This window comes from Camelus dromedarius, chromosome 10, assembly GCF_036321535.1.
Source record: "Camelus dromedarius isolate mCamDro1 chromosome 10, mCamDro1.pat, whole genome shotgun sequence".
In the NCBI taxonomy this organism is placed as follows: Eukaryota; Metazoa; Chordata; class Mammalia; order Artiodactyla; family Camelidae; genus Camelus; species Camelus dromedarius.
This window is the reverse complement of record NC_087445.1, coordinates 46280360-46307460: the sequence shown is the minus strand read 5'-3', so window position 1 is coordinate 46307460 and position 27101 is coordinate 46280360. Positions and strand designations below refer to the sequence as shown.

The 27101-nt window shown below is 46.3% G+C and overlaps 2 protein-coding genes across 2 annotated transcripts; one reads left to right on the top strand and one right to left on the bottom strand.

The window, feature by feature from the left end:
• VCP (valosin containing protein) lies at positions 1–13324 on the top strand. Its single transcript, XM_031449948.2, has 17 exons — positions 1–309; positions 3668–3779; positions 3969–4141; positions 5186–5328; positions 5896–6026; positions 6483–6614; positions 7480–7582; positions 8234–8367; positions 8447–8582; positions 8920–9032; positions 9441–9605; positions 9703–9825; positions 10088–10300; positions 10507–10815; positions 11100–11255; positions 12349–12503; positions 12655–13324. The coding sequence occupies exons 1-17, from the start codon at positions 293–295 to the stop codon at positions 12758–12760; spliced, it is 2421 nt and encodes an 806-aa protein (XP_031305808.1). The 5' UTR covers positions 1–292; the 3' UTR covers positions 12761–13324.
• Positions 13325–18198: 4874 nt separating this feature from the next.
• On the bottom strand, positions 18199–22258 carry SPATA31G1 (SPATA31 subfamily G member 1). The gene is made up of 2 exons (XM_064490884.1): positions 22061–22258; positions 18199–21663 (listed from the first exon to the last, which is right to left on the bottom strand). The coding sequence occupies exons 1-2, from the start codon at positions 22256–22258 to the stop codon at positions 18199–18201; spliced, it is 3663 nt and encodes a 1220-aa protein (XP_064346954.1).
• Positions 22259–27101: the final 4843 nt, after the last annotated feature.

The following is a 27101-nucleotide window of genomic DNA, read 5'->3' as shown; positions in this document are numbered from 1 at the left end:
CCTCTCCTTCCGATGATTCGGCTCTTCTAGGCTCAGTCTTAGCGAAGCGTCTGCAGCCGTCGTTTGAGTCGTCGCTGCCGCTACCCCCTAGCGGATCAGGCGCCAGCGTACCCCGCCCGCCCACCGCCCCGGTGCCTCTGGGAGGAAGCGAGAGGGAGGCCGTCTGCGGGTTTGTCGCCGCCGGTCGCCCCCCGCCCGGGAGAGCCGAGCCTCGGCCCAGTCGGTCTCCTGCCACCTCTCGTAGCCGTTACCCGTGGGCCGCCACAGCCGCCGGCCGGGAGAGGCGCGCGCCATGGCCTCTGGAGCTGAGTGAGTGTGTGCGCGCGCCCGTCCGCCCGCTGCGGGTGCGCGCACCGGGAGACCCGCGGCGCTGGGTAGGCCCGACCGGGCCTGGCTGTGGGCACGTCTAGGACGTGGAGAACGGGAAGAGAGAGAGGGAAGGAGAGGAAGGGGGAATAAGGGGCCGCGGACCCCGCTGGGCCCGGCTGCGCACCCGCGCGCCCCCTAGGCGGGGCTTGCGTTGGGCCTGGGTCGGGGCCTGGGCCAGATCGTGCTGTGTCATGCAGGCCCGAGCCGGCCTCATTGGCTCCTTTTGGACAGTCGTCCGGGCCTAGTGAAGTCTGCGGGCCCACAGTGCCGGCGCGGAGCCGCGGGGCCTTGGGGCGCCCACCTGCGATCCGGTCTGCCTCCCGCTGTAGGCCTCTGGTCCCCAAAGAGTGCAGGCCCCGCGGGCCAGACGCCCCAACTGGGCCCGGTGGGCGTGGACTTTGGGCCACGTGAAGGCCTTAGGAGCCCGGAGACCTAGGTGGAGGCCGGAGTGGGGGAAGGCCTGGCTAGCTCAGGGAAGCTCACGACGGCCCGTTTGGAGCCGGGTCGGCCTGGTGGGTGGTTGGCATCTTCTACGACCTGAGGGAGAGGGCGGGCCCAGCCTTTCGCATCTGACCTTCAAATTTAAGGCCAGTTGTTACTGATACGAGAAAGCTTTGTCAGTTTTCCTTGATGTTGTGAAATGGGCTTCGTTAGGTTCTTGCTAAAATTCGAATCTCAGTTCGTATTGTGTGGGCCTTTCTAGATTTCAGACTTTATGGGGTGAAGGTTAGGGTTGCCCTAATTCGTCAGACACACACACACACACACACACACACACACACACACACACACACACACACACACACACACACACACACACACACACACACACACACTTTTTCCCAACCAGCTACGTTGAGAAATCTTGAGCCTTCCACTCCTCAGGAAAGCATCACATAAAACCTGGCCACTTATGCCCATTTTAGAATCGAGAGCTTTAGACACAGGAAAAGAAAAGACACTGCCATCCTATGAAAACTCTTCTATGCAGATCACCCTCCTGACTTGAGAGTTTGAGATGTGTTCCTTTTTTTGAAGTTTCTGAATTAAGACAAAGTGTTACTCAGGCGCCTAATTAAAAGGTCTATTTACTAATACTTAAAGTAGTCTTTTAGGTTATCTAGTTATTCTTTAGTTTCCAAAACGAAAAGTAAAAGTCTAAAATTCTTGGAACCTGGCATCATAGACAGTTTTTAAACTCTAGGGCATCTTGATGACTCTTGGCTGAACTCTGTCCAACTCCCTTGTGGCCCATTGGGGTTCTGGAAAGGGCCTGACTTATACAGAAGATTAGGGGATGTCTCAAAGAGCCTCCAGGACTGCTGTTAGCCCATGCTTAAGCTGAATTCCCTCATTTAGAGGTTACTTCCTTTGATCTTAGTAGATAGGTATGGAATTAAAAGTCTTTAAGGGAAGAGCATACCACTCATCTCCAGTGCCAGGATCAGATAAATGGTAGGCAGATTGAAGGTTTTCCTAGAATGCAACATTGGGGTTAAAATACAAACTATGATGACTAGAGACATCTGGCATTTTATTTTTCTCTAGCCCCAGTCCTATATATCAAGCAGGAAGGTGGGCAGCCCTTGGAGATTATTTTGATGCATGGAGGAGACGGAGAATTGATGGCCTAAAATTGCCCTCAACTCTCACATTGACCATGCTGGCTCTCCAGGGTATTAGAAGAGTATGCCTGCTCTGCAGCCGTGTGCCCAGCACTTTTGGGTTGAGGGAAGCAAGTTTAAGCTGAGGAAACTCCACTCTTGGAAGCTAGTTTAAAGGGAATGACTAAAGATGCAGCCTACGTGAGATGGTTAGCAGAAAGCTTACAACTTTTTTAGATGAATGGGATTTATATTTCTTTTCTGCATATCAGGACCAAATGATGTAATAACCTCACACTCCCTAGCTGGTGCTCTAGAGCATAGACATCTTTCTTTCCTTGCAAATTATAAAGATGTTTCCAATAAGAACATTATTTTGTCTTGTTCTGTTGACTGATAATCCTCAGATCCTAGAACAGTGTTTGACATAAAATATATATATATATATATATATATAGTTAATATGAGGGAAAAAAGAATCCATGGAAGAAGTTCCTTTTTATTTATTTCTTCACTTCTTTCGTTGTCTGGCCTCCTTATTTTGGTTAATGATCATGTTTTCCTGAGCCTTACTAAGAGGAGGTAGCTCTTCAAAGGGAGAGCCCACTGAGTCTAGTTAGTGAAGGCTGAAGATGAGCTAGGTGAGAAATTGGTATTGAGTGAATGATCTTAGGAAGTGAAATAGAAACTGTTTAGACGGTTTAAACTGAGTTCAGACTCAGGCAACCTTGATTTGGGCAAGAGAGATTTGGATTTGCCCTATGTCTCAGCATTTTTTGGTTTTGACATTTTGAACCAACACCATGGAGTTGTGTGTCTTTGCAGAGATTACTGTGAAATGCCTTTTGAGCTTGAGCTTCTTTCTCATGAATATTCCATCCAGATCTGTTAGTGTTTTGTTTTTTTCAAATATGATGGTCTTTATGCTTGGCATACCTGTGGTACATAGAATGCCCGGCCGTTCAGTAGGTTTAGCTGGTAAGGAGGGTATTGCTAATGATTTTGCTTCATTGTTCCCAGACTTCATCTGTGGGGCTTGGGGCCTTCTCGAGCCCTGCAGGAGGTTGTCTTGGCAACTTTGTTCTGCAAAAAGTTTAGCAAAGAGCTTTTGCTGTGTTTTGCAGTGCTAATCATTGTGACCATTGATACCATATGTCAAGCATTGTGTTGAACGTTTTGTGTTCATTATCTCACTTAAGACAGTGATCCTCTGAGATAGGTACTACTCTAGTCCCCATTTTACAGATGAGGCTGTCAACCTCCAGAGAGTTTAAATAACTTACCTAAGATCACAGTTACGCAGTGGCAGTATTGGAATTCAGACCTAACAGTTCTGATTTTCATAGTCCCTTTTCTTTATCACTGTTCTGTGCTGTCTAAGGCTCTGTTTCTCCAGTTACTGCTCAGCCTCCACTTTTATTTTGTCTTAGTTTTCTGACCATGGGGCAAGATCACCTGGGGCTTTATAGCTAGGATACCAGTGCTCAGAATACCAAGAGTTGCTGGAACAGGAATTGTACATATTACAAGGTATTACTCTTCTTGACCTTGGCTGAATTTCTCTTCATTTGAACTCTCTGTGTAGGGGCAGCTTCATCTATCCACTCTTTCTTTCTTAAGTGTGAATTTTAGAGACTAGTGGGGCCCCTGGGGCTGGAATATGTTTTGGAACTGACTTCATTTTCTCTTTCTAGTTCAAAAGGTGATGATTTATCAACAGCCATTCTTAAACAGAAGAACCGTCCCAATCGGTTGATTGTTGATGAAGCCATCAATGAGGACAACAGTGTGGTATCGTTGTCCCAGGTAAGTTGGGTCCACAGTCCAATCTTTGCTTATTGCACTTAACCAACCTGAGGGCTTTTCCCAGGTTTCTTTTCTCATTTTTCTTGCAGTGACCACAGATAGAATGGGGTTTACTGGGAATCCCAACCTCCAGGGCTGCTGCTTAACCCCTGGCCCAGTGACCCAAAGGCCTTAACCTTCTTTTCTCAGCCCAAGATGGATGAGCTGCAGTTGTTCCGAGGTGACACAGTGTTGCTGAAAGGAAAGAAGAGGCGGGAAGCTGTGTGCATTGTGCTTTCTGATGACACATGTTCTGATGAGAAGATTCGAATGAATAGAGTTGTTCGGAATAACCTTCGCGTACACCTAGGGGATGTCATCAGGTGTGTGTGGGGTTCTTGGCCCCTCAGGGATGGGAGGCCAGAGACAGTGTGCATTACAGGCAGTATACCCCTGCAAAGGCCTTGGCAGCTGCAGATAATGGGAACCTCCAGGCTATGGGAAGTCTTATGTTTCAGGGTTGTCTTTAGGTTTTGGTTCTGCCTGTGGGACTTCAAAATCTGCCTCTGAATGATCCTTAGGACAAGTTGGCATTTCAGTGGCTTTCTTGGTAGTTTTATTTTTTTCTATCAGAGGTATAACTTATCACACCCTAGACCCTGGTTTAGGATACCATTTGAGGGTTTGTGTCTGCCAAATTATGAGATGGGAGTGTGGGCATGGAAGGTGGATTCCTAGCAGGTCTTTTAAGGGTCCAAGTTAATCTAGGAGAGAAGCATTGTTTGAGCCAGACCCAGGACAGCTCCAGTCTGAGTGATTTTGGACATTAGGCAAGAGGCTTCTCCATCTTTCAGTCATCTCTAGCCATTGCTACCCAACTATCTGTCACCTGACCAGGAACATCTCAGGCTTCTGATTCTTTTTCATGAATTCTAGGTTTCATGTAGTCTGCCTAGAGATGCTTAGTCACTTTCTCAAGGTGCTCTGATGCTCTGATCACTTGACTGAAATTATTTTTTCACTTTTGTTTCTCTGACCCTGATACTTAACAGACTGAGGTTTCCCTTGGTAATATTGGATCACCAGTATTAACCAGAATGGGTCATCCTTGGATGTCTCTCACTGAAGACCCTCCTTTCTGTGTCTTTCGGGGGGATTCCAGATGTGTGGGTCTTCCTTTTGGCTCACTGATTGGGATTGGCAGCCCCAGCAGCTCCCCTCACTATCCCACCGTGCACATGAACCTGTTCTGCTTGGCTCTTCCTTTGCCCTCACTCCCACTGTACCCTCCTGCCTCCCTTCACCTAAAGCCATCCTTGCCTTTTCTCTTTCGCTCGCCATCAGCTCTCTGTGCCAGGCCCTTTTGGACACCCAGTGCTTGGGGCTGCAGTATGGTTGGTAATGTGGAGTTTGCTTGTCATCCTCAGCATCCAGCCATGCCCTGATGTGAAGTACGGCAAACGTATCCATGTACTACCCATTGATGACACAGTGGAAGGCATTACTGGCAATCTCTTTGAGGTATACCTTAAGCCATACTTCCTGGAAGCTTATCGGCCCATCCGGAAAGGTAAGTGATGATCCTAGGGACTGAACTTAAGGATGATTGTTTGTAGGGGTACCTGGGAGTAAACCTTGGGACACCTTTGTCTCATTCTCACATATGTGTGCATACACACACATTCTGTATGCATGCTCATGTGAACTCTTTCCTTCCCTCCTTCCTCCCACTCTTCCATTTTCCCATTCCCCATCTCTGCTTTAGTAGAGTAAGCTATCTTGTATCTCTGAAGGCCAATTTGGCTGTGTCACAAGTCCAAAGTGTATTTAGTACTTACTATTTAGCACAGATCTACCACTGGTGGTGGTGGTGAAAGCTTGGGTTATCTATACCCCAGAAGTCAAAAACCTCATGGACTTCTGGCACATCAGGTTTTGTTTACTGTCTTGAGTGGCAGAGGGACTCTTCACAGTTTAGCTTTCTCTTTTTGCCTGATGCTTAATAAGATGGGAATGGGAAGGAGAAAGGGCAATATCTAGTGAACTGGGCATTCTAGACCCCAGGTCCTGGTGAGGAATTCTCACTTGGTCTGGTAATAGACACTTCTGACTGTTCTTGTGCTGATTGCTCTCACAGGAGACATTTTCCTTGTCCGGGGTGGAATGCGTGCCGTAGAGTTCAAAGTAGTGGAGACAGATCCCAGTCCTTACTGCATTGTTGCTCCAGACACAGTGATCCACTGTGAAGGGGAGCCTATCAAACGAGAGGTGAGTTCTCTCCCTGATTCCAGTACCCTACTTTGTGATAACTCAGTGAGGCAGTCATGCAGTAGTTCCAAAGAATACCCAGACTTGATAGCTAAGCTTTCCAAAGGTGGGAAACCTAGCTATTTGCTTCTGGGCCTAGATGTTTCTTGAAAGTATCTGATTCCAATAATTTTTAAAATCTAGATTGAACCTGAAGGATCTAAGTGGTTGGAATAATTTTTAAAGATGTGATGCTAATGGCATCTAGACCCCTGCCCATTTCCCAGAGTTTCTAGCTTCAGGTCTTAGAGGAGCCCATCCCATTAAGACTAATTACAGTGTGATAGAGAAGGGCTTAGAGTTACTCTTGGAGGTATGATCCCTTTAAAGGAAAATCTTCTCAGATTTAGAGAAACTCAACTTTTGCTGATAGTAGTTTTCCTACCTTTTCCTTTTCTTTGTTTCCTTCATTTTCAGGATGAGGAAGAGTCCTTGAATGAAGTGGGCTATGATGACATTGGTGGCTGTAGGAAACAGCTGGCTCAAATAAAGGAGATGGTGGAGCTGCCCCTGAGACATCCTGCCCTCTTTAAGGCAATTGGTGTGAAGGTGAGCATCCTGGACTCTGTGGGATATAGTTTAGGGTGGTGATTAATGACTACTTGCTGTCTAATCCTGGGACTTGTCTTCATATGTGTGTTTCATCATTGCCTTGGATTAGAGAGGAAATACTTTATTTGAGTTTATAGAGGGCTTTGAAGTCATTAAAGCTACTAATGGTCTAGAACAGAGTTGGCCAATTAAGTTCTCTGTTGCATATCTTTTTTTGTTCTTAATTACAATACTTCTAAATGTTAAAGACTTTCCTTATCTAATGGACTTTATTTCCCCTTTACCTAGTATACACTGTATAAATAATTTTATCTTCTGTGTGGGCACTTTTCCATGTGCTACTTGTGGATGAGGCCACAGAAAAGACAGTTTCAAAGAGAAAAACTCGTGGTTGTTGGTAAGGGAAGGCATCCCAACATGATAATAAATCCTGGAGAGTTGTGATTAGTGGAGTCAGTGAGCCTCTAGCAACACTCTTAAATGGCTAAGCTAGTCCTTGGCTCTTGTCTGTCTCAAGTCAAGCCCTTGGCCTAATGGCCTCTTGCTTTTCCTGATTTCTAGGATTGTCAGACTCAGTCACACTAAGAGTTTCTTAGTGTGGTTTCTCTACTCTTTGTCTCCTATGCAATCATAAATGTTGTCAGCCTTCTAGCAGTATTCGCTGATAAGAGGAGTGAGTATGGTCTGAAGTAAACTGTCTTCTAGCAGCTGCTGCTTAAGGGCTCATTCTTCCTGGTGTCAGAGTTGAGCTCTGATTCTCACCCTCTCTAGATAGAGCCCTTGTCAGGCCATTTTAGGGTGGCTGGTGTTGGGAGAAGATGGAAGTCTGAACCTAATCACACCCTCTGATACTGGTCCTCAGCCTCCTCGGGGAATCCTACTCTATGGACCTCCTGGGACTGGGAAGACCCTGATTGCTCGAGCTGTGGCAAATGAGACTGGAGCCTTCTTCTTTTTGATCAATGGTAAGAGACTTGGTTCACTTTGTGTTTGGCTGGACTCAACTCTGAGCTGACCATGACCCAGTCTCATGAGCTGGAGAACTCATGGACATGTTTATATACATATCCTTGTGTATACTTTAGTATCTTTATTCTGCTGGGCTACATTGGAGACAGAAAAGAAGCAAGGGGAGGGTGTTCTACTCTGGTGTCCCGTGATCTGTCCCCACTTTGCAAAAGATGGTGAACAGGCTGAAGACATTTAGGTGGAACAAGTTAGAAAGAGAACTCAAAAAGTCTGTGCTTATATATTTGAGAGGGTTTGGGGAAGACTGGCTGAGATCAGCTGGCTCTTTGAGAATGATACTTCGCTAGTAGAGGTCCAACTGGTATGCTGTTTCTGCTGCTCTGGCCAGAGGTCCCAGAGCATCTGCTGTCATCTTCATACTTCCAGCTTGACTGTGAGATAAGTATATTTAGCCCCGTGGTTTCTTTCTGTCTTGGCTTGGTGGCTATCCTGGGATAATGGTTGATAGGGGCTGTGAGAAAGTAGGCAGAGGTTACCACGTTCTCATCCAGGACCTGTTTCTGGGCTGGGCAAACAAGATAACTGATTTCTTTTGAGATTGAGGAAGGATGTAGTTTTGTGATTGCATCCATTCTGTATGGTTTCAGGTCCTGAGATCATGAGCAAGTTGGCTGGTGAGTCTGAGAGCAACCTTCGCAAAGCTTTTGAAGAGGCTGAGAAGAATGCTCCTGCTATCATTTTCATTGATGAGTTGGATGCCATCGCTCCCAAAAGAGAGAAAGTAGGAACTTACCTTAGGGGATAGTGGGGTGTTGAAAGGTCCTGACTTCACTTCTGACCAGACATTCTGTCCTTGATAGACGCATGGGGAGGTAGAGCGGCGTATTGTATCACAGTTGTTGACCCTCATGGATGGCCTAAAGCAGAGAGCACATGTGATTGTCATGGCAGCAACCAATAGACCCAACAGCATTGACCCAGCCCTACGGCGATTTGGTAAGGACCCCAAATTTCTGCTGTCCTTGCTCACAGGGAGATTATGGCTCTGCTGGGCTTAACCCTGTTGATCCCACATCTGTCCTTTATCTAAGTCACCTAATTCTGAGGATTTCATGAAGCTCCTTGCAGTGTTAGGGCCCAGGGGTCTTTTCCCTTATCCCGTGTCATGTCTAGGGTGATCAACCATGCTGGTTTGCGTGAGACTGAGGGATTTCTCAGGATATAGGGCTTTCAGTGCTAACTCCAGGACTGGGGTGGTTGTCACCTTAGGCTCGTCTCTTCTTCCCTCTGGACCAGAAATAAGCCCTGTCTATGTTTATACACTGTCCCACAGGTCGCTTTGACAGGGAGGTAGATATTGGAATTCCTGATGCTACAGGACGCTTGGAAATTCTTCAGATCCATACCAAGAACATGAAGCTGGCAGATGATGTGGACCTGGAACAGGTGGAGTGGTGATGAGAGCTGGCCAGAAGTTAGGATATCTGTTTCTAGGCAGTTGAAGGCAACTGACTAGGGACATAAGCTTAAGATGTGAGAAGACTGATTTTGATTACTGTGCAAGAGAAGGGAAGTGATCTGAGATTGAATCCAGGAAACTTGAGTTGGCATGTTCCTTGGTTGACACTGCGTTAGAGTGAACCAGAGTTTTGGGGGTAGCTTTATTTACAGGCCCCAGGTCCAGGCTTGAATACTTAAAACCCAGCTAGTGAAAGGACTGCTAGTATATATGTTCAGGGAAATGGGAGGACCCAGATAGGAATCAAGGGAAGGGAGCAGGATTCTGTTGTTTCTGAGCTTCCTAAGGCAGCTCAGTCTTAGAGACAGGATAGTATGTAGATCTTCTCTCTACAGGTGGCCAATGAAACTCATGGGCATGTGGGTGCTGACTTAGCGGCTCTGTGCTCTGAGGCTGCTCTGCAAGCCATTCGCAAGAAGATGGACCTCATTGACCTAGAGGACGAGACCATTGATGCTGAGGTCATGAACTCCCTGGCAGTTACTATGGATGACTTCCGAGTAAGGGCTGCACCCATATCTCAAATACACACACATGCGCTGCACTTTGATTTCGCTCCTGGCAAGTCTCATTCCCCAGTTTTTCTTCCCTTTTTAGTGGGCCCTGAGCCAGAGCAACCCATCAGCACTGCGGGAAACTGTGGTAGAGGTGCCACAGGTGACCTGGGAGGACATTGGGGGCCTGGAGGATGTCAAACGTGAGCTTCAGGAGCTGGTCCAGGTAAGATAATTGGTCCAGGGTGAGTCACTGCCTTAGTACATTGTACTTGAGCTGAGTGGTCTTGGGGTGTTGGCACATTCACTGCAGGAATTCTGAGCATAATTCAGGAACTTGCTGTTCTCAGAATGGAGGCGCCAAGGAGCCTGCTTTTAGGGAACCTAGATCTTAACACCATGGGGTAGTGTGGAAGGGTGCTTTTGTTTGGTTAGGTTTCTTTTAAACTATGGGGTTATGCCTGAACCCTCTTTCCCTTTCCTCCTAGTATCCTGTGGAGCACCCAGACAAATTCCTCAAATTTGGCATGACACCCTCCAAAGGAGTACTATTCTATGGACCTCCTGGCTGTGGGAAAACCTTGTTGGCCAAAGCCATCGCTAATGAGTGCCAGGCCAACTTCATCTCCATCAAGGGTCCTGAGCTGCTCACCATGTGGTTTGGGGAATCTGAGGCCAATGTCAGGGAAATCTTTGACAAGGTAAGCTGCAAGTAGCTGGGCTGTCAATTCACTTACTTGGGGACAAGTTAGTGGGGACAAGGTAGAGCCTGTTTCTTTGGGAGAGTTAAAACCATCTTGTTCTGGCAGCTCAGCTAGAGCAGTGAAGATCACTGTTTTTTCTGTTCCTTCTCAGGTCTGAGAGACCCAATTGTGCTAATGCTTGAGTCCATCTGTCCCTCACACAGGCCCGCCAAGCTGCCCCCTGTGTACTGTTCTTTGATGAGCTGGATTCCATTGCCAAGGCCCGTGGTGGCAACATTGGAGATGGTGGTGGGGCTGCTGACCGAGTCATCAACCAGATCCTGACAGAAATGGATGGCATGTCCACAAAAAAAAATGTGTTTATCATTGGCGCTACCAATCGACCTGACATCATTGATCCTGCCATCCTGCGACCTGGCCGCCTTGATCAGCTAATCTACATACCACTTCCTGATGAGAAGTCCCGTGTTGCCATTCTCAAGGCTAACCTGCGCAAGTCCCCAGTTGCCAAGGCAGGTGCAAGGTCTTGGGTCATGGGGACTTCTTTGAATCCTCAGGCAGAGCACAATGGAGTGCTTTGGTTCCTCGACAGGATTCTATTGGGGAATCCCTGGGGTTATGGTTGTAAAGGGAAGATAGAATATTTGAGGATATTAGGATAATCTAGAATAAGAAATAAAACAGAGTGGCAGAAGATTGGACAAACTGGAATTGAGAGTGCTTGGGTGGCTCAAAGATCAGCATATCCCAGGAGAGAAGAGGCTAAATGCTAAGACAGCTCTGTTGCTTCTTTTAGGATGTGGATTTGGAGTTCCTGGCTAAGATGACTAATGGCTTCTCTGGAGCTGACTTGACAGAGATTTGCCAACGTGCTTGCAAGCTGGCCATCCGTGAGTCAATCGAGAGTGAGATTAGGAGAGAACGGGAGAGGCAGACCAACCCATCAGCCATGGTGAGTCTGCATCCTTTCCCCACATGTGCCAGTCATGGGGAGCCAGTGGATAATCTCCACAGTGCCCTAGAATTAAGAATATAAGGTTTTGGAAAGATCATCTGGCTAAAATGTTTAGCAGGGGATTGAAGAGAGAATGCTGGGCAGTTAACCCGTTCAATCTAGAATTATAAACGCTGAGAAGAGCTCAGCAGAGAAATAAGCAGGGCTTAGAACCTAGGATCCATGGACCTATCCCTGGTGATCCATGAATTTCCTGAATTAAATGCAGAATTTGGGGTGTGTGTGTGTGTGTTAGTGACTGACTTAATGAGCAAATAAATAAATGAATGAATGGGTTTCTTTACCTTTTGCGGAGAATCTGTGACATCTCTCCTCCATTTCATAAAAGCTTATAAACTACTGATATTCTAATCCTATTCTAATCATAAGTCACAGCAATTGAGTGGCTTCTCACTGGAAGAGACAGGGCTTAAGCTGGGCTATGAAGAGAGAGTACAATTTGGGTAAAGAAAATAAGCCACCCAAATAACCTGTATGAGAAGTAGGATTGCAGGAATTGGGGAAACCTGAGTAGATTTAAGAGGTCATATGTTGCTGGAAGTGAGGCCAGTAGGTAAGGTGGAATCCAGATTGACATTTTCCTTTTAAAATTTAGGTTTATGAGATATGATTTACATATTGTAAAATTCACCCTTTTTAGGTATACTGTTTGCATGCTTTTGGACAATTGCATATAAGTTCTATAACTACTGCCACAGTTGAGATACACAGATTTCAGTTGTCCCAGAAAGTTTTGTCATACCACTTTAGTCAGCCTCATTTTCCCACTGTAAGCCCTTGGCAGCCACTGATGTGAATTCTGTCCCTACAGTTTTACCTTTTCTAGAATGCACTGACAGGTTTTTTAAGCAGAGTGGTGACACAGTTTTAAGAAGATTGTCCTGGCAACTCTTTTAGGTTGGACTGCAGAGGCCCAATCCACTAAGTCTCTGCCATAAGCTACTGCAGTAATGAGGGTCCAGAAGGCTGGGGAAGGAATCCAGGCTGAGCCTTAACTAGCCCTGGTGGTCTGTGTTTATCCATCCAACAGGAAGTAGAAGAGGATGATCCAGTGCCTGAGATCCGCCGAGATCACTTTGAGGAAGCCATGCGCTTTGCCCGCCGTTCTGTCAGTGATAATGACATCCGGAAGTATGAGATGTTTGCTCAGACCCTTCAGCAGAGTCGGGGCTTTGGCAGCTTCAGGTAACTAGGTCTCAGTGGGCAGTGCTTAAGTTGTCCTGGGGAACTGTACAACCAAGATAGTGGGATCCCGAAGGAGGCTAGAAGGGGTAGTTGTGAAAATCCTACATGAGCTCTGTCCTAACCCTCTTTTTTTGCCTCTGCCCTTCTGCAGATTCCCTTCAGGAAACCAAGGTGGAGCTGGCCCCAGTCAGGGCAGTGGTGGTGGCACAGGTGGCAGTGTGTACACAGAAGATAATGATGATGACCTGTATGGCTAAGTGGTGGTGGCCAGTGTACAGTGAGCTGGCCTGGCTGGACCTTGTTCCCTGAGGGTGGGGGCGCTTGCCCAGGAGGGACCAGGGGTGCACCCGCGGCCTGCTCCATTCCTCAGTCTGAACAGTTCAGCTACAGTCAGACTCTGGACAGGGGGTTACTGTTGCAAAAAAAAACAAAAAACAAAACAAAAGCGATAAAATAAAAGTGATTTTTCATTTGGGAGGCGGAGAGTGAATTACCAACAGGGAATTGGGCCTTGGGCCAACGCCATTTCTGTTGTAGTTTGGGGCAGTGCAGGGGACCTCTGTGGTGTGAACAAAGGCATTATTGCCACTCTCCACAGTAAAGCACCTGCACTTCACTCAATGCTGTCCAACCCTCCCTTCTTCCCCCTACCCAACCTGGGCAGGAGGGTGAAGGGCTACAGTTGCTGGGTGTTTATATAGAGAGTAGGTTGATTTTTATTTTACATGCTTTTGAGTTAATGTTGGAAAACTAATCACAAGCAGTTTCTAAACCAAAAATGACATGTTGTAAAAGGACAATAAACGTTGGGTCAAAATGGAGCCTGAGTCCTGGCCCCTGTGCCTGCTTCTTTTCCTGGGAAGGGCCTTGGGCTACCCCTTACTGCCAAGGCACTCTTCCAGATGTGAAATCCTGGAAGTAAGATTGTACCATCTTCCCCTCCTGATTAATATTGGTATGCTGCTGCCTCACCCAGTGTCTGCAGTATCACTGGATAGGACTGCAATGGAGGGGGAGCAGTCTGTTGGAGCTCCAGGTGTGGAGAATGTGGCATTCTCCACCAACATATGAAGGGAGTGGTGAGACTAGGCCTGCAGAGCCCCTTTTCCTGACCAAGGCTGGATTGGGGTGCCCTTCAAAAATCTTAAGGTTATAGAAAGATATAGTCTGTGTCTGGAGATGAATGTTCTCTTCATGCTTCTAAAAATTCAGTACATTCATGTTCTGGTTGAGGAGCACTTCAAATGATGTCCACCTTTATGTAATTTGTATTATAAAAAATAGCTTTTTTCTAATATGAAATTCTAGTATTGAATGTGTTTTTTTCTAAACTAAACATCCTTCCCTCTCTTAGTTTTTCAGATGACTGCTTGCATAGTTTTGTCCAGGTATAGAGTATCCTCTTCGTTTAGCAAGTACCAGTGTAATCACTTAGTGCTTCTGGGATCACTACCTTGATGCTTTACTGAATGAGGAGTATGGTGCAGAGAAAATAATCCACTGAGTCAAATTTATATTAGTTCTAATATTTGTACCAGGCTCTGGTCTGGTCTACATAGGTAATCTCCAAGGACTCAAGATAGTTATATTGGCTGATTAAACCGGGGCATCTCAAACTCATGTGCTATGAAATAGATATTTTTGCACTTTTGTGATTTGCATTGACTGTCCATTGTTTCCAATGGCACGTTTCTCCACTGGATCCTGTCTTTGGTCCTTCTTTGGTTTTCCCACCATTTAGGTGTCCTGATGGCTTATCTTTCAGTCTTCATCCCACTCTCAACACTGTAACTCTGTCTCATCCCTGTAGCAGCCTACCCTCAGTGAGACCAAAGACAGGGTCTTTGGGGGAAAAGACATTTGGTACCTCTGCATCAGAACAAAAGGCAAGATCCCACAAAATATGTAGAGATACTGGTTGATATGTGATAGAAATTTGTATTGGAATGATTGCTTTGCTCTCACTTGTAATACAGTGTGTCTATAGGGAAGATGGTTAAAGCTCTATGGGTTCTTTAGGAAAAAACAAGAGCAGATTTGTGAGAGGTCTGGCTTTGCTTCTGGCACTTGTACCTATAGCAGTGTAGCATCAGACAATGAAGTTGCTCTTCTGAGGCCTCAGAATTCTTAGTCTGATAAAATGATGGACAGTGGTTTGTAAACTGTAGAAAGCAGTATGAGGCACTGTTTATTGTCAGCTTACACTTGCAGGAGCCTGCATACTTAAACCAAGAGGCAGATTATATAGGCAGCTCGTCTTTTCCCCCACAGGGTTTACAGAAAGGAGTTAGAATGTGATTTTACTATAGCTAATCTCTTCTTCCCGTAGGATAAGAGCTGTGATTAGAAGATGGATTTCTAACCAAGAATATGGCATCAAAATAGGTCAGAGGACAAACAGTTTGCCACAAAGGCAGAAGCAAAGATGGAACTATAAATCTAACATCTTGAGAGTTATTTGGATCCAAGATATTGGTCCTATAAGTAGCCCTGAGAGTCTAGTGGTCACGTAATGCTGGGAAGGAATACATGCCTGCCAATCATAAGTTTGACTGAACTGTGCAAATGTTAAGTGGTTTGTTAATCTTTCTTAGCCCTCCAACCTACTGAGGGCTTAAAAACACTTAATATAGGACTTAGATTTCTCATAAAGCTATTCAGAGATTCATAGACTTTAAATGGCCCTGTGTCAAGTAGAAATTCAGAATTGCATTGTCTTGAGACTTTCCAGGTGTGGATAATCTGGTGGGGAGAAGGAAAATACTTTCAGTTCCACTCTTGGCCAGCAGGTGGTGCTTTGGACTCAGACCCTATAAGCAGGTTTGGGCTAAATAAAACTTTGGAACAGAATAGTGACATTAATGAGAGGAGGCAGAGGGACAGCATGTACCTTCTGACTGGCTGTTTTTCTTAACCAGATACACAGAGTAGAGCAAATGTTGTAGAATGGAAAGAGCACTGGTTTGGGAGTGTAGACTTGACCTCACAGAATCTCACTGCCTTTGAAGGGCTTTATAGCCATAATAGGAAACATGCTATCAACAAGGCACAACTTGTTATGGGGCTGCAAGGAAGGGGACACTGTACCAAGATAGAATCTGAGAAGGCTCTGGCGGTAGTCTGAACTGGGCATTAAAGGAAGGTGGGAGGCTTGACCTTGAGGAGTGCAAGAGAGCAAAAGACAGAGGATGCTTAAGAAGCATCAGGTTGATTAGTAAAGGAGTAAATTCTGAGAGGCCAAACCATGTGAAGAACCTCAAATGCTAGATGTGAACTTTATTCTAAAGATGTCGTATGTCCTCTGGGGGTTTTAGGCAGGAAAGTAACAAGATTTCAGTGCTGGACAATTCACTTTTTTTCCTTCTATTGTGGCAAAATAACAAAATTCACCCAACAATTTCCAACCGTACAGTACAGTATTGTCAACCACATGTGCATTGTGTATAGACAATTCACTCTTATTGACAATTGACATTTTAAAAAAAACTTTTAGAAAAGCAGTAATGCGTTGTAGAAATTTTGAAAAATACAAACAAATTTAAAAAATACTTCCAATAGCCAGAGATAATCATTTTAATAACTTTGGTTCATATTTTTCTGAATCTTTTTCTGTGTATGTGTATAAATGTGTGTGTGGTATTTTTTTAATCAAAATAAGGTCATACTGCTTTATAACTTTTTTAGTCAGTAATCTCCACCTTTCCCTTTTCAGTAAATTTCCATTTAATCAAGCACTCATACCATATTCAGAGTTTCCCAAGTGAACCAAAAATGTCATTCACAACTGTTGACCAAATCAAATCAACCTGTGGACCACAGGTTGCATCTGTTACGTTCCTTTACTCAAACTTTTGTGACGCTTGTTGAAGAGATTGGGTCAGTTAACCTCTAGAGAATTGTAGCCGTGTACGGAGGATTAATTAGAAGGAGTAGGATAACTAATTTAGTGAGAAATGATAACTGAACTAAGACAGTGATGGTGGAGATTGAGAGGTGAAGATGGACTTGAAGTACATTTTATAGGTGTAATTGACAGGGTTATAATTGATGATGGATTAGATTAGGGAGTGAGGAGAAGGGAGGAGTTGGGGATGGCAGTTTTCTGGCTTCAGTATTGGGGTGAGTGTGATACCCCTTCAATAAGAATAGACACACTGGAGGAAAAGATTAAAGGCAAAATGAGTAAGTTTTGGACAAGTTGAATATGAGAATGCTATTAGGTGGTTAGATATGTGGATATGAAGCCTAGAGATGGTTAAAAAATGATCCATGTTTTGAAATATGGCACTTAATAGAATGAGTTCAAAACATTTTTTAATGGTCTGGTAGAACTGGACATTTGTTTTGGGGGTGAGGAGAGTTAGATTCCCAACTCACACTTTACTCAAAAATTAGATTAACACTCTAAACATAAATCTATGAAAGTGGTAGAAGAAAGTGTTTTAGAAGCCATAAAGGAAAGTGTTGGTAGATTTAAACTTTGGCACAGTAAAAATCACCTTAAACAAAATTGGAAAATAAGGTACAGATTGGGAGAAAATATTTGCAGCATACATAACAGGTTGAGTTAATATCTGTGATAGGACGATGCCATTCCTGAATACCCCTTGCAAAAAAAAATGTCCACATCCTAACCCTGACACCTGTGAATGTATCATTTTACATGGCAAAAAGGAATTAAAGTTGCAGATGGAATTAAGGTTGCTAGCCAACTGACTTGAAGATAAGGGTATCTGATTATCCAGGTGGGCCCAATGTAATTAAGAGTGTCCTTAAAAGTGGGAGAGGTAGACAAGAGTGATGTAATGTGAGAACTTAAACTTGCCTTTGTTAGCTTTGAAGATGGAGGAAGGCCAGTCAGTAGTCGAGAAATGGGGGCAGCCTCTAGAAGTTGGGAAGGATAGTGAGTTTTACCTAGTTCCCACAGAAAGGAATGCAGCCCTGCCAGCCTCTTGATTTTAGCCCTGTGGGACATATATCAGACTTCTGACAAAATTTATGTTGTTTTGTGGTCATTTGTTATGACAGCAGTAGAAAAGTAATACAACATCCGACAAACAGTGCAGTAGAAAAATGGGTATATGATATGAACAGGAAGTTATAGAAGATGTCCAGATGACCACTAAACATGAAAAAGGACTTTTGTTTTTGTGGCCTTGGAGATGCATGAGTTAAACTAGAGAGAGAAAAGAGCTGAGGGCTGACAAGAATTGGCCAGGAAGATACACAGAGAACTTGTGGATGAAGTAGGTGAAGAAGGGGACCGTACCCAGGACTAAGAACAGCTGCCTAGACCCAGACCAATTGGGCTCATGTGAACAGATGTATTTTTCTTCTGTTGACTTGCTGTGCACTATTTTCCAAGGGCAGCATTGGTCTGTGCTCCACTGGCCTTAACAGCCTCACCCTGTAGAGTAGGGATGTGTGGACTCCAGGTTGATCATCTGTGATGGGCTTGAAAAGAAAATTGAGCCTGTAGAATCCTGAGCTCTCTACTTCTGGGAATTGATCCTGAGGGAATATGGCTGCAGCAGAAGTTAATAGGGAATTAACATTCCCAGCACCCCAGACTCCAAAGAAGACATGAGTAGGATTTGTCTGGTTGAGCTAGTTTATTAGGATTTCCTTGGCTTGTCTCCCCACCCCACAAATGGTTTGGCTTCAGGTCTTGAGGTACTTATATTGGGTGCCGGTACTACAAGCCTTTCCTTTGCTGACTGGATTTGGTGGGCAGGGGTTCATGGATACCCAGAAACTTGGCTAACACCCTTTGGAGACCCCTGGTAAGAGGAGCCTGAGGTGTGGGGGAGGAAAGATGTTTCCGGGCCCAAGGGCAGTTCTTACAGTGCTGTGGGGCCAGGATGTCACCAGCTCCCAGCCTTGCCCCTCGCTGATCTTGGGAGTCTGCAGCCTTGCAGTGAAGCTGCCTGGAGAGAGCAGTGTGTCGAGAACTCTTGTCCCTATGCTGAAGTCTTTGGGAAAGTCTGCTTACAGGGACCTCTGCTAGTCTTCTAGCCTGGGCTGGGTGGCTTTTTACTGTAACTATGGATGACCTCAATCTTGAATCCCCTCCTCCATGGTCTGCTTTGGGTTTCCTGGGACTCTCTCTCTTTTTGGCTGAAGATGGGGCTGAAGCCTTGTCCTGTCTCTTGCCTGAGGCTGGAACCTTAGGGCCTAGGGTCTCTTCCAGGCCTGGGCAGTTCTCACCAGCCTCCATGTAAACACATGACCCCTGGGATGAGATCTGGGACACCATCTTTTTCATTCTTTGCTCTCTCTGAGAACCTTGTTCTGCCCTCCCATACTTTTGTGGCTGAGGGTGGGAAAAGGAGTGAGAGTGGTAACAGTGGGAGACCTGAACAGACTGAGTTACTGTGCTCTGAATTTTGTGGGGATGACAGCTTGAAGAAAGGGGGCACAGATTGGGAGGATGAGTCTGCTGTGGAGGACAGGAAGAAAATCTCCGGGTGGCTTGAGTTGAGCCCAGGACAGGGGAGCTGCCAAATGATTGACTTGGGCCAAGAGATCTGGAAGCAGAGCTCTGCTGTAGTTTCTTCCGCCTGAGTTCCAACTCTCTACTCCAGTGCCAGGCCTGGATCCCAGAGTGGGTGGGCACCTGTGGGACAGCCTCTCCCTGGGAGGATGGAGTCTCTGCGTTAACCCCTGGGAAAAGCTCTCCCTTAGACAGGCCAGGCTGGTTGGGCTCAGTCTTCAGAGCTACAGCTAGGGTAGGAGGCCAGGGTATTGGCTGCAGGGGATCCACTGCTGGAAGGCTGGGGTCCTGGAGGATCCCTCTTTGTTGCATATTCCTCCACACAAACTCAAGGTCAACATGTGGATCTGGTAGAGGAGCAGAGAGTGACCTGGGGTTTGATGCTGGGAGTTCAGTGGTCCAGCAGTTCCCTCTCTGCTGCACTGTTTCCCCCTCAGGTCTACAGTTGCATTGGTCTCCAATAGGCTCACTTGTGTGAGACTTTGACATAGAGTTTGGGGACGGGCTGGGGCCCCACAGTGGCGACACAGGAACACAACAGATTTCTTTCTGCTCCTTATCCCCCCTAATAGGCTCAGAGTCAGACTGGACTCCCAAAGAGTTGGCTCTGTGTGGGTCTTGGGGTAGGCTACAGTCTGGGAGCTCAGAGGCCCAGCAGTTCTTTCTCCTTTGTATGTCCCCACATCTAGCTTCCGAATCAAACAGGACCCCCATGGGGCTAACTCTAAGAGAATCTAGTATAAGAGGTGGGGGTGGGCTGAATGCCAGAGATGGAGATTCAGAAGCCCAGGAATTTCTGGAATGATCAGTGTCCTTCCATGTAGCTTCTGACCCAATGAGGCCTCCCAAAGGAGTGATTTTGTGTGGTTCTAGAATGGGAGCTAGAGATGGGCTATGGGCAGGGGCTGCGGACTCTGAGATCGAGAGTTCTTCTCTCTGCCTCATGGCCTCCCCTAAAGCTTTGGACTCAGACAAGACTGCCTGGGCACCCATTCCTAGGGGCTCCGGCAGAGAGGCTGAGGGAAGGCTGGGAGATGAACCTATGTTTGCAGAGGCCCAAAGATTATCTCTAGTCTGCATGCCCTTCCATGGAGTCTCAGATCCTGATGGGGCACATGCAGGCCTGGTTCCGTAGTGTCCTGGGTCGAGGTCCCAGGGTGGGGGCTCAAAGGCCCAAGGGTTTGCTGAATTTTCTCTGCATCCCTGCTGGGGCATGTATTCAGATGGATCTCCCAGGGAACTGCCTCCTTGGAGTTTTGGTAGGGGATGGGGGGAAAGGAAGGGGGCTGGCATTGGAGACCCAGAGGCCAGAGGGTTCTCTCTGTGCCCCAAGTTTCCCCAGAAGTCCTTGTTTGCAGAAGGTTCCCCTTCAGGGCTGACTTTCTGGGATTCTGACAGAGAATCTGGGGATTGGCAGGGGGCTGGCATTGGAGGCTGAAAGGCTTGAGGATTCTCTTTATGTCCTGTGGTTCCCCACTGAATCTCATATACAGGTGGAGCTCCCAGGGTGCTAGTTCCTTGAGGTTCTATCATGGGGGCTACAGATTGGCAAGGGACTGGGACTGGAGGCTCAGAAATCTGAAAATTCTCTCTTTGCCTTGTGGTTTCCCAGAGGGCCTTAGATTCAGACAGGCCTCCTATTGGGCTGACTCCCTGGCATTCTGGCAGAGAAGCTAGGGTTGGGCTGGAAGCTGGCATTGCTGGCTCAGAGGCTTTGGGGTCCTCCTTTTGCCCCATGGTCCTCCATGGGGCCTCAAACCTAGTTAGGGCTTCTAGAAGGCTAGAGGGATACTCTCCTAGAGAGGCAGAGAATGAATCTGGAATGTGTTGTTGGAGGCTAGGATCCGGTGGCACCTTCCACCAGACCTCAGATGAATGGAAGAGCTTGGAGGGTCTGGTTCTTTGGATTTTAAGCTGTGGGTGCAGGGCTTGATCCTCAGAGACCCAAGGGACCTCTCTCTGCAGTGTAAGCCACTGTGTATTTGCCTCAGTGCCAGATAGGTCTTTCTTATGGTCCATGGGAAAGGGTTTAAGAGGGAGGGGTAGTGATGGGACACAAGGGGAAGATGGAGGGGGAAGTTGGTGAGGATCAGAGGGCATCTCTTTCAAATCTTCTGTAGTATGGACTTCATGGGTAGAAATCTGGCTTGAGGAGCAATACTGGGGAAGCAGCAATTCTGGGGATCTAGGCAGAAAGGCATGCTTGTTGAAGAAGACAGAAGGACTAACAGATAACTTCGGAGGAGAGCGGCCACCTGAGCTCAGGAAGATGGCCTCCAAGGACTCACTGTGCAGAGAGGGGAGACCCCAGAAGAGTTGGCTTTTTCTCTTCTGTAAACGGCTCCCTGATGCTGTCTTGTGCCTCACAGGCAGGTTGGTCAAGATCTGAAAGGTGGGGAAGGATCTGGAAGGGCTTGAGGTCCGCGTGAGTACTTCCTCTAGTGTCCCTATGGCCTTATGGAGGCCCTCAGAACAACAGGATGGCTGGGATGAGGCTATAGTGGCTTGGTCTCCAATAGGAGCTTCTTTGGGAAGAGAACATGGCTTCAGTGGATCCGGAGATGCCTCCTCTTCTTCCTCCTCTTCTTCTTCCTCTTCCTCTTCCTCCTCTGACTTCTGCTTCCACAGACGATCAAGGAAAGCCACACAGTATGGAAGTGGTAGGCTCTAGTGAGAAAGATACAATTGGACATGAAGCCTTTTTAGAGACAAGTGTGTGTCATGAAATCTTAAGTCTCTGTCCTACACTCAGGGTGAACAGTTACTCACTGGAGCCCACATCTATGGTCAGTAGTCACTTATGCATCTGGTGTTAATGGCCATTACCTAGCCACTTTTGGAGATCAGCATTCCCTTACATAGCTCTGTATCTTGCGTCAGTGATCATTAACCTGGCTTCAAGTCTAGTGTCAGTGGTCACTTACCCAGCCTTACATTTAGGGCTTATAGTCACTCCCTTGGGCCCACATCCATGTCAGTGATTCCTCACTTGAACTAACGTGGTGAATCACCCAGCTGCACATCCATGTTACCCACCTTGCCTTGCATCTTGTCCCCAGAGTACCAGGGCTGAAGCTGTCGCCATCTCCAAAGCTGCCACCACCTCCGGATCTGCCAAACCATGAACAAGAATAGTGTTACCAGAGTCCCTGGACTCTGGAGGCAGCTGTTGCCACAGTGTCTGCAGGCCAGGACATGGGTCAGCTGGCCCCAGAGAAGCTTCATGTCCTCTTGAGCCCCATGCAGGCCCTCTAGCAGCCATTCCATTTTCCTCAGCCTAGTGGCAGTTTACCCTGATGTCATCACTGCATCACAGAACAAAGAACTCCCATCCCCCACATACCTAACAGCAGTCTTCCTGAATTTAAGGCCAAAAAATTGCCCCCCACCAGACAACTCATACTTCATACAGTGAAGCCTGGGTGATCCCCTTCTGTCTCTATTGCCAAGGTCAGAATTATCTTCAGGCATTGTGCTTGAGGACATAGATTCTAGCATCAAACTGCCTTATTCACATCCCAGCTCTGCCACTTACTACCTGTGAAATCTCAAAGTACTTAATCTTTCAGTGCCTCAGTTTTCTCATCTGTAAAATGGAGATAATATCACTACTTACCACTTAGGGTTGCTTTGAGGATTAAATGATAGATTAGACTTGGTTACCAGTGGGATGGGATGAAGTACAGAGGAAGTTGAAGATGACTCCAGGGTTCCTGACTTGGGGAACTAGGTGTGTATGTTAGTGCCATTTTACTGAGATAGGTAACACAGACTTGGCACCCAATTTAGGATGAGGGGCAATGTGTTCCATTTTAAACATTTGAATTTGAAGTTCCTGTGACAAGGAAATATTAGGCATAGGACAGTTAGCTACATGGACCTGAAGCTTGGGAAAGCAGTCTATGGGGGAGATGTAAATTTGACAGCTAGCAGTATATACGTAGCATCTGAAACTATACAGAGGCTTAAAGATATAAACTGATATGTAACATCTGGCCGAGACAATATGGCCAGCAGTGTTTAAAAAAAATTTTTGAATGAGTAGCCAACATTGTAAAATTAGTAGATTGTACATAAAATAATATTTCTGGCTCAAAATCTGGCAACACAGAGCTCTCATTCCCACAAAATAAAGACCATTTGGAGCTAAGTAGCAGTTGCTCCCTTAGTGGCCATGAGCTTTCCAGTTCACCGTATTCTCTTTGTTAATGCCAAGGCTAAGGGCTAGTTCCTGTTTATCATTGTGCCTATGATTTTGTTTTCTTACACTTGTCTATTTTTAGTCATTTTATTACCCGCCTGGTATTTGAGTTTGCTACCTCTGGTTGAAGAAAGTAAGTTGAGTTCTTATAGGAAATAGAGAAGGCAGTACTGAATACCTTTTCTGTGCTAGTTAATTTACATTTATGGCAGGATAACTTACCAAGTTCTTAATTGCTATCTCCTAGTCATTGCCAAAAGAGACACCCAGTAGTATAAAAAGGTAACTTTGCTCTCCTTTCTTCCAGGAATTCTAAGTTTCTTGTCTCATAGAATAGTTAGTGGATTTTGTGTTTTCTAGTCCCAAACTAAAGTTGCAATACACTGTTCTACAACCGTATCCAGGCTCTTGTGTGGGAGGAGAATTTAATTTAGCTGGGTATTCTTGAGAAGGAAACAATGGAGGAGGTGGTGGGTTGAAAGAAGGGGAGTTGCCCAAGGATAGCAGTGGGTCCAGGGACTTGAGAAAAGAGATGTTGCAATAGGTTCCATGAGTGACAGAAGTCCATTAGGAGGCAACAGGACTTCTGATGGGGAGAGCTGATTTAATGGTTAGGGCACTAAACATCTAGTACATAGTCTTGGGAACTGCAGCAGCAGATGCTGATATATACACTTGTCAGAGAGGCTGTGGAGCCACTTGCTTTTTAATGGACTGTATGGGATTAGACAATGTGTGTTCCAGTGGCAACCATGACAGACTCAAGACCCAAGGCTTTTTTGTTTGTTTGTTTGTTTGTTTGTTTGTTGTTGTCAATGTATACTATGCCAAAGAGGGAAAAAGTCCTCCAATCATGATTAATACGTCTTCCAACCTTGATAGATGAAAGATTCAAACCAGGTTTAATTTAATTTAGAAAAATTAAGTAATGTGATGTTTCTTGTGCCTCAGTGTTGTTTCTAATCTTTACAACTCTTTGAGGTAGGTATTGTTATATTCTTTCACATAGGGGAAACTGAAGCACAAAGACATTAACATATGTAAACTATATAAAATATTATTATATCTACATATCCATAGATATATAGATATCCCAGAAGGCAGAGTCAGGGATTGAGAATCCCCTTGTATTGTGAGGAATCATTTGGATACAGGTGACAGAAAATATAATCTAAGTGGTGTAAACGAATGGGAATGTATTGACTCATCTGAACAATCCAGGAGTAGGGTTGGCTTCAGGTAATAGAATTTATGCAGGGATTCAATTTGATGTCATCAGGATTCAGTTTTCATATCTTAACTTTCTGTCTTCTGTGCTGGCTTTATTTTCAGGTTTTCTGTGGTAGCAGGTTCAAGTGAAGCTGAAAATGTGGTGTTGCTATGACAATATTGTGCTTATGATTTCCAGATGGTCAGGTATCCATCACTGAACTACTCATTGAACTGCTCACAGGGGAATAGAATGCTGCTTCTGACAGGTCTGGGTCACATACATACCATTGGAATAAGGGTAGGGAGGGAAGAGCACTCCACCTGTACATGGACTGAGACTGAAGAAGTGGGGGTGTGGTCATTCCTCCAGAGGACATAGACATACTATTTCCAGAAAGGTGTATGCATGCTGACATCAAAACAAAATAAAACAGATGTCTACTACAGCTCTTTCTAATTACCGCATTTTGTTTTCTGGCCCAGAGCCATGCCAGATCTTTTGGCACCCAAGGCTTAAGTTGAAGTGTGAATGCAGATCCTCTGAAGGTTGGGGAAGGGGCTGAATGAGGCCTAGGGCAGAGATCTTGAAGTGGGGGGAATCTATGAGAGACCCAAACATCCATGTGGACAGACTATTCAGTGACCTAGACTCTCAATTCCTAGACCTTTTCATCTCAGACTCCTTTACCTCTGTTCCAATTCAGCTATGGCCATAATCTAAAGCCTCATCATCAGGAACTACTCTGCCTTCTTAAATAATACAATCTTGCATCACCCTCTGACTTCAACCTCCAGATTTGTCCTAAAATGCCAACTCTTTAACCTTGTCAGGACGTCTAGTCGATTGACCTTTCCACTTCCTCCGGCCCATGAGCAACCTCTTGCCTTTATTTCCTCCCTCTCCAAGATAGACTTCATGGTTAATCAGCATCCACCAACTCATTCTCCTTTCATCATTTACACCTGTCAAAATCCCAGCTCTGCCAGAACTGCCCTTTAGGAAGGCAGGGCTCAGCACTATTGGATAAAAATCACACATATAGGTAAGCTGGTGCCACCATAAACTCATGGTCTACAACTATGCCCAGCTCCACCGACACTTGAAAAGTATTTATTTGTGCATTCCACTTATTAAGTGCCTGCTATCTCACTGTTCTAAGCATTTGGGATCTATGGGTGATCAAAACAGGCAAAGCTTCCTGACCGTGGAGCTTACATCATTTATTCTTTAGTAAACTCACCCATCCCACTTAAAATCAATTCAAACCTTCTTTACTTTCCTCAACTTCTGTTTCTCCCTGCCCCTAGCAGATATGGCTGACTTCTACTTTTCAGAGGAAACAGAAGCCATCCTATGGGAACTTTTATCAAAACCCATTGCCTCCGATCTTCTTCCTGCTACAGTGAAAGTTGTTCCTCTGTGAGGCCTTCCTTTACCCTCCCAGGCTAGGACGGGTACCCTTATCCTCTTCTCCCCCACCGGCACTTTCCACACTAGATTGTAACTTGTGTCTAAATTATCTGAGGGCAGGGACCTTGTCTACTCAGTTTGCTGCTTTAATCTCAGTATCTGGTGCTTAGTATCTGGTCAGAGCTCAGTACTGTCAGGGTGAATGAGTGAATGAACGGGAGAGATTTCTGGCAGTGGGCTTGCTCCGGGGCGGGGCCTGCTCCGGGCGCGGGGGCGGGGCGGGGCCGGGGCGGCTCAAGGGCTGTCTTCCTCAGGTTTCTCGGAGTCTGCCTCGAGGCAATACCTCAGGACGCTGAAGTAAGCATCCTTGAGACTAGAGTTCACAGCCAAGATTCAGGCCGGGCTTTTCGGACGCCCCAGGGCCCTTTCCGCTACAGGACTCCCTGATCTGCGGGGCCTCTGGGTGGGACGGCTGCTCCCAGCACCAGCGGCTGAGCCCGCCGGCGTCGACGCGCGGCCGTGGCTTCCGCCCCCTAAGCGGCTCAACTCTCCAGTAGTTTTTCTCCCTTTCCCTCCGCCTTACCTCTCCCTTTCCCTACCCTCTCTCTCTTCTCCTGCCTCCATTCCTCTTCCCGCCTACCCCAGAGGGATGCGGAGTTAAGAGCCGGGCCAGCAATCCACACGGGTTTGTCCACTCACCCTGAGGTCCCCAGTGTCCTGAAAATGTCAGGACTGGTCAGGACAGTGAGAGCTGACGGAGCCGCCCTTCCGGGAGGGCCCAGGGTCCTCGGGTGGGCGATGCTCTCTGTCCCGGAGCAGCTGTCGCGAGGGTGGGGGGGATGCAGGGAACCGCGAGGCCGCGGGGCGGGGGCAGTGGGAGCCCCGCACTGGCCCGTAGGCGCCGAGTGTCAGTGGGCGGAGGTCAGTCTTGAGGGGCAGTGGTGAGGCCTCGAGCTGCCAGGCCAGGCCGCAGGCTTCTAGAAGGGAGGGAAACCCAAGATAACACCTTCAAATCTCAGGTGTTGGTGGTACTTTATTAGGGGACTACGATGTGTCAGGTCCTGTGTTTGATAGGAACTCTAGCTGTATTCCCAGTAGAGGTAAGAAGAAATGTTGCTGGTTTGTTTTTTGTTTGTTTGTTTGTTTTTTAGTTCTTCCCGTTATCGTAGTATTATATACTGAATTTAGAATATATGAAAAAAGTAGAAGGAAGAATCCCATAAACTTCCAACCTCAAAATAATTTCCATAGCAGTTTGACATATTTCTTTCCAGACTTGGC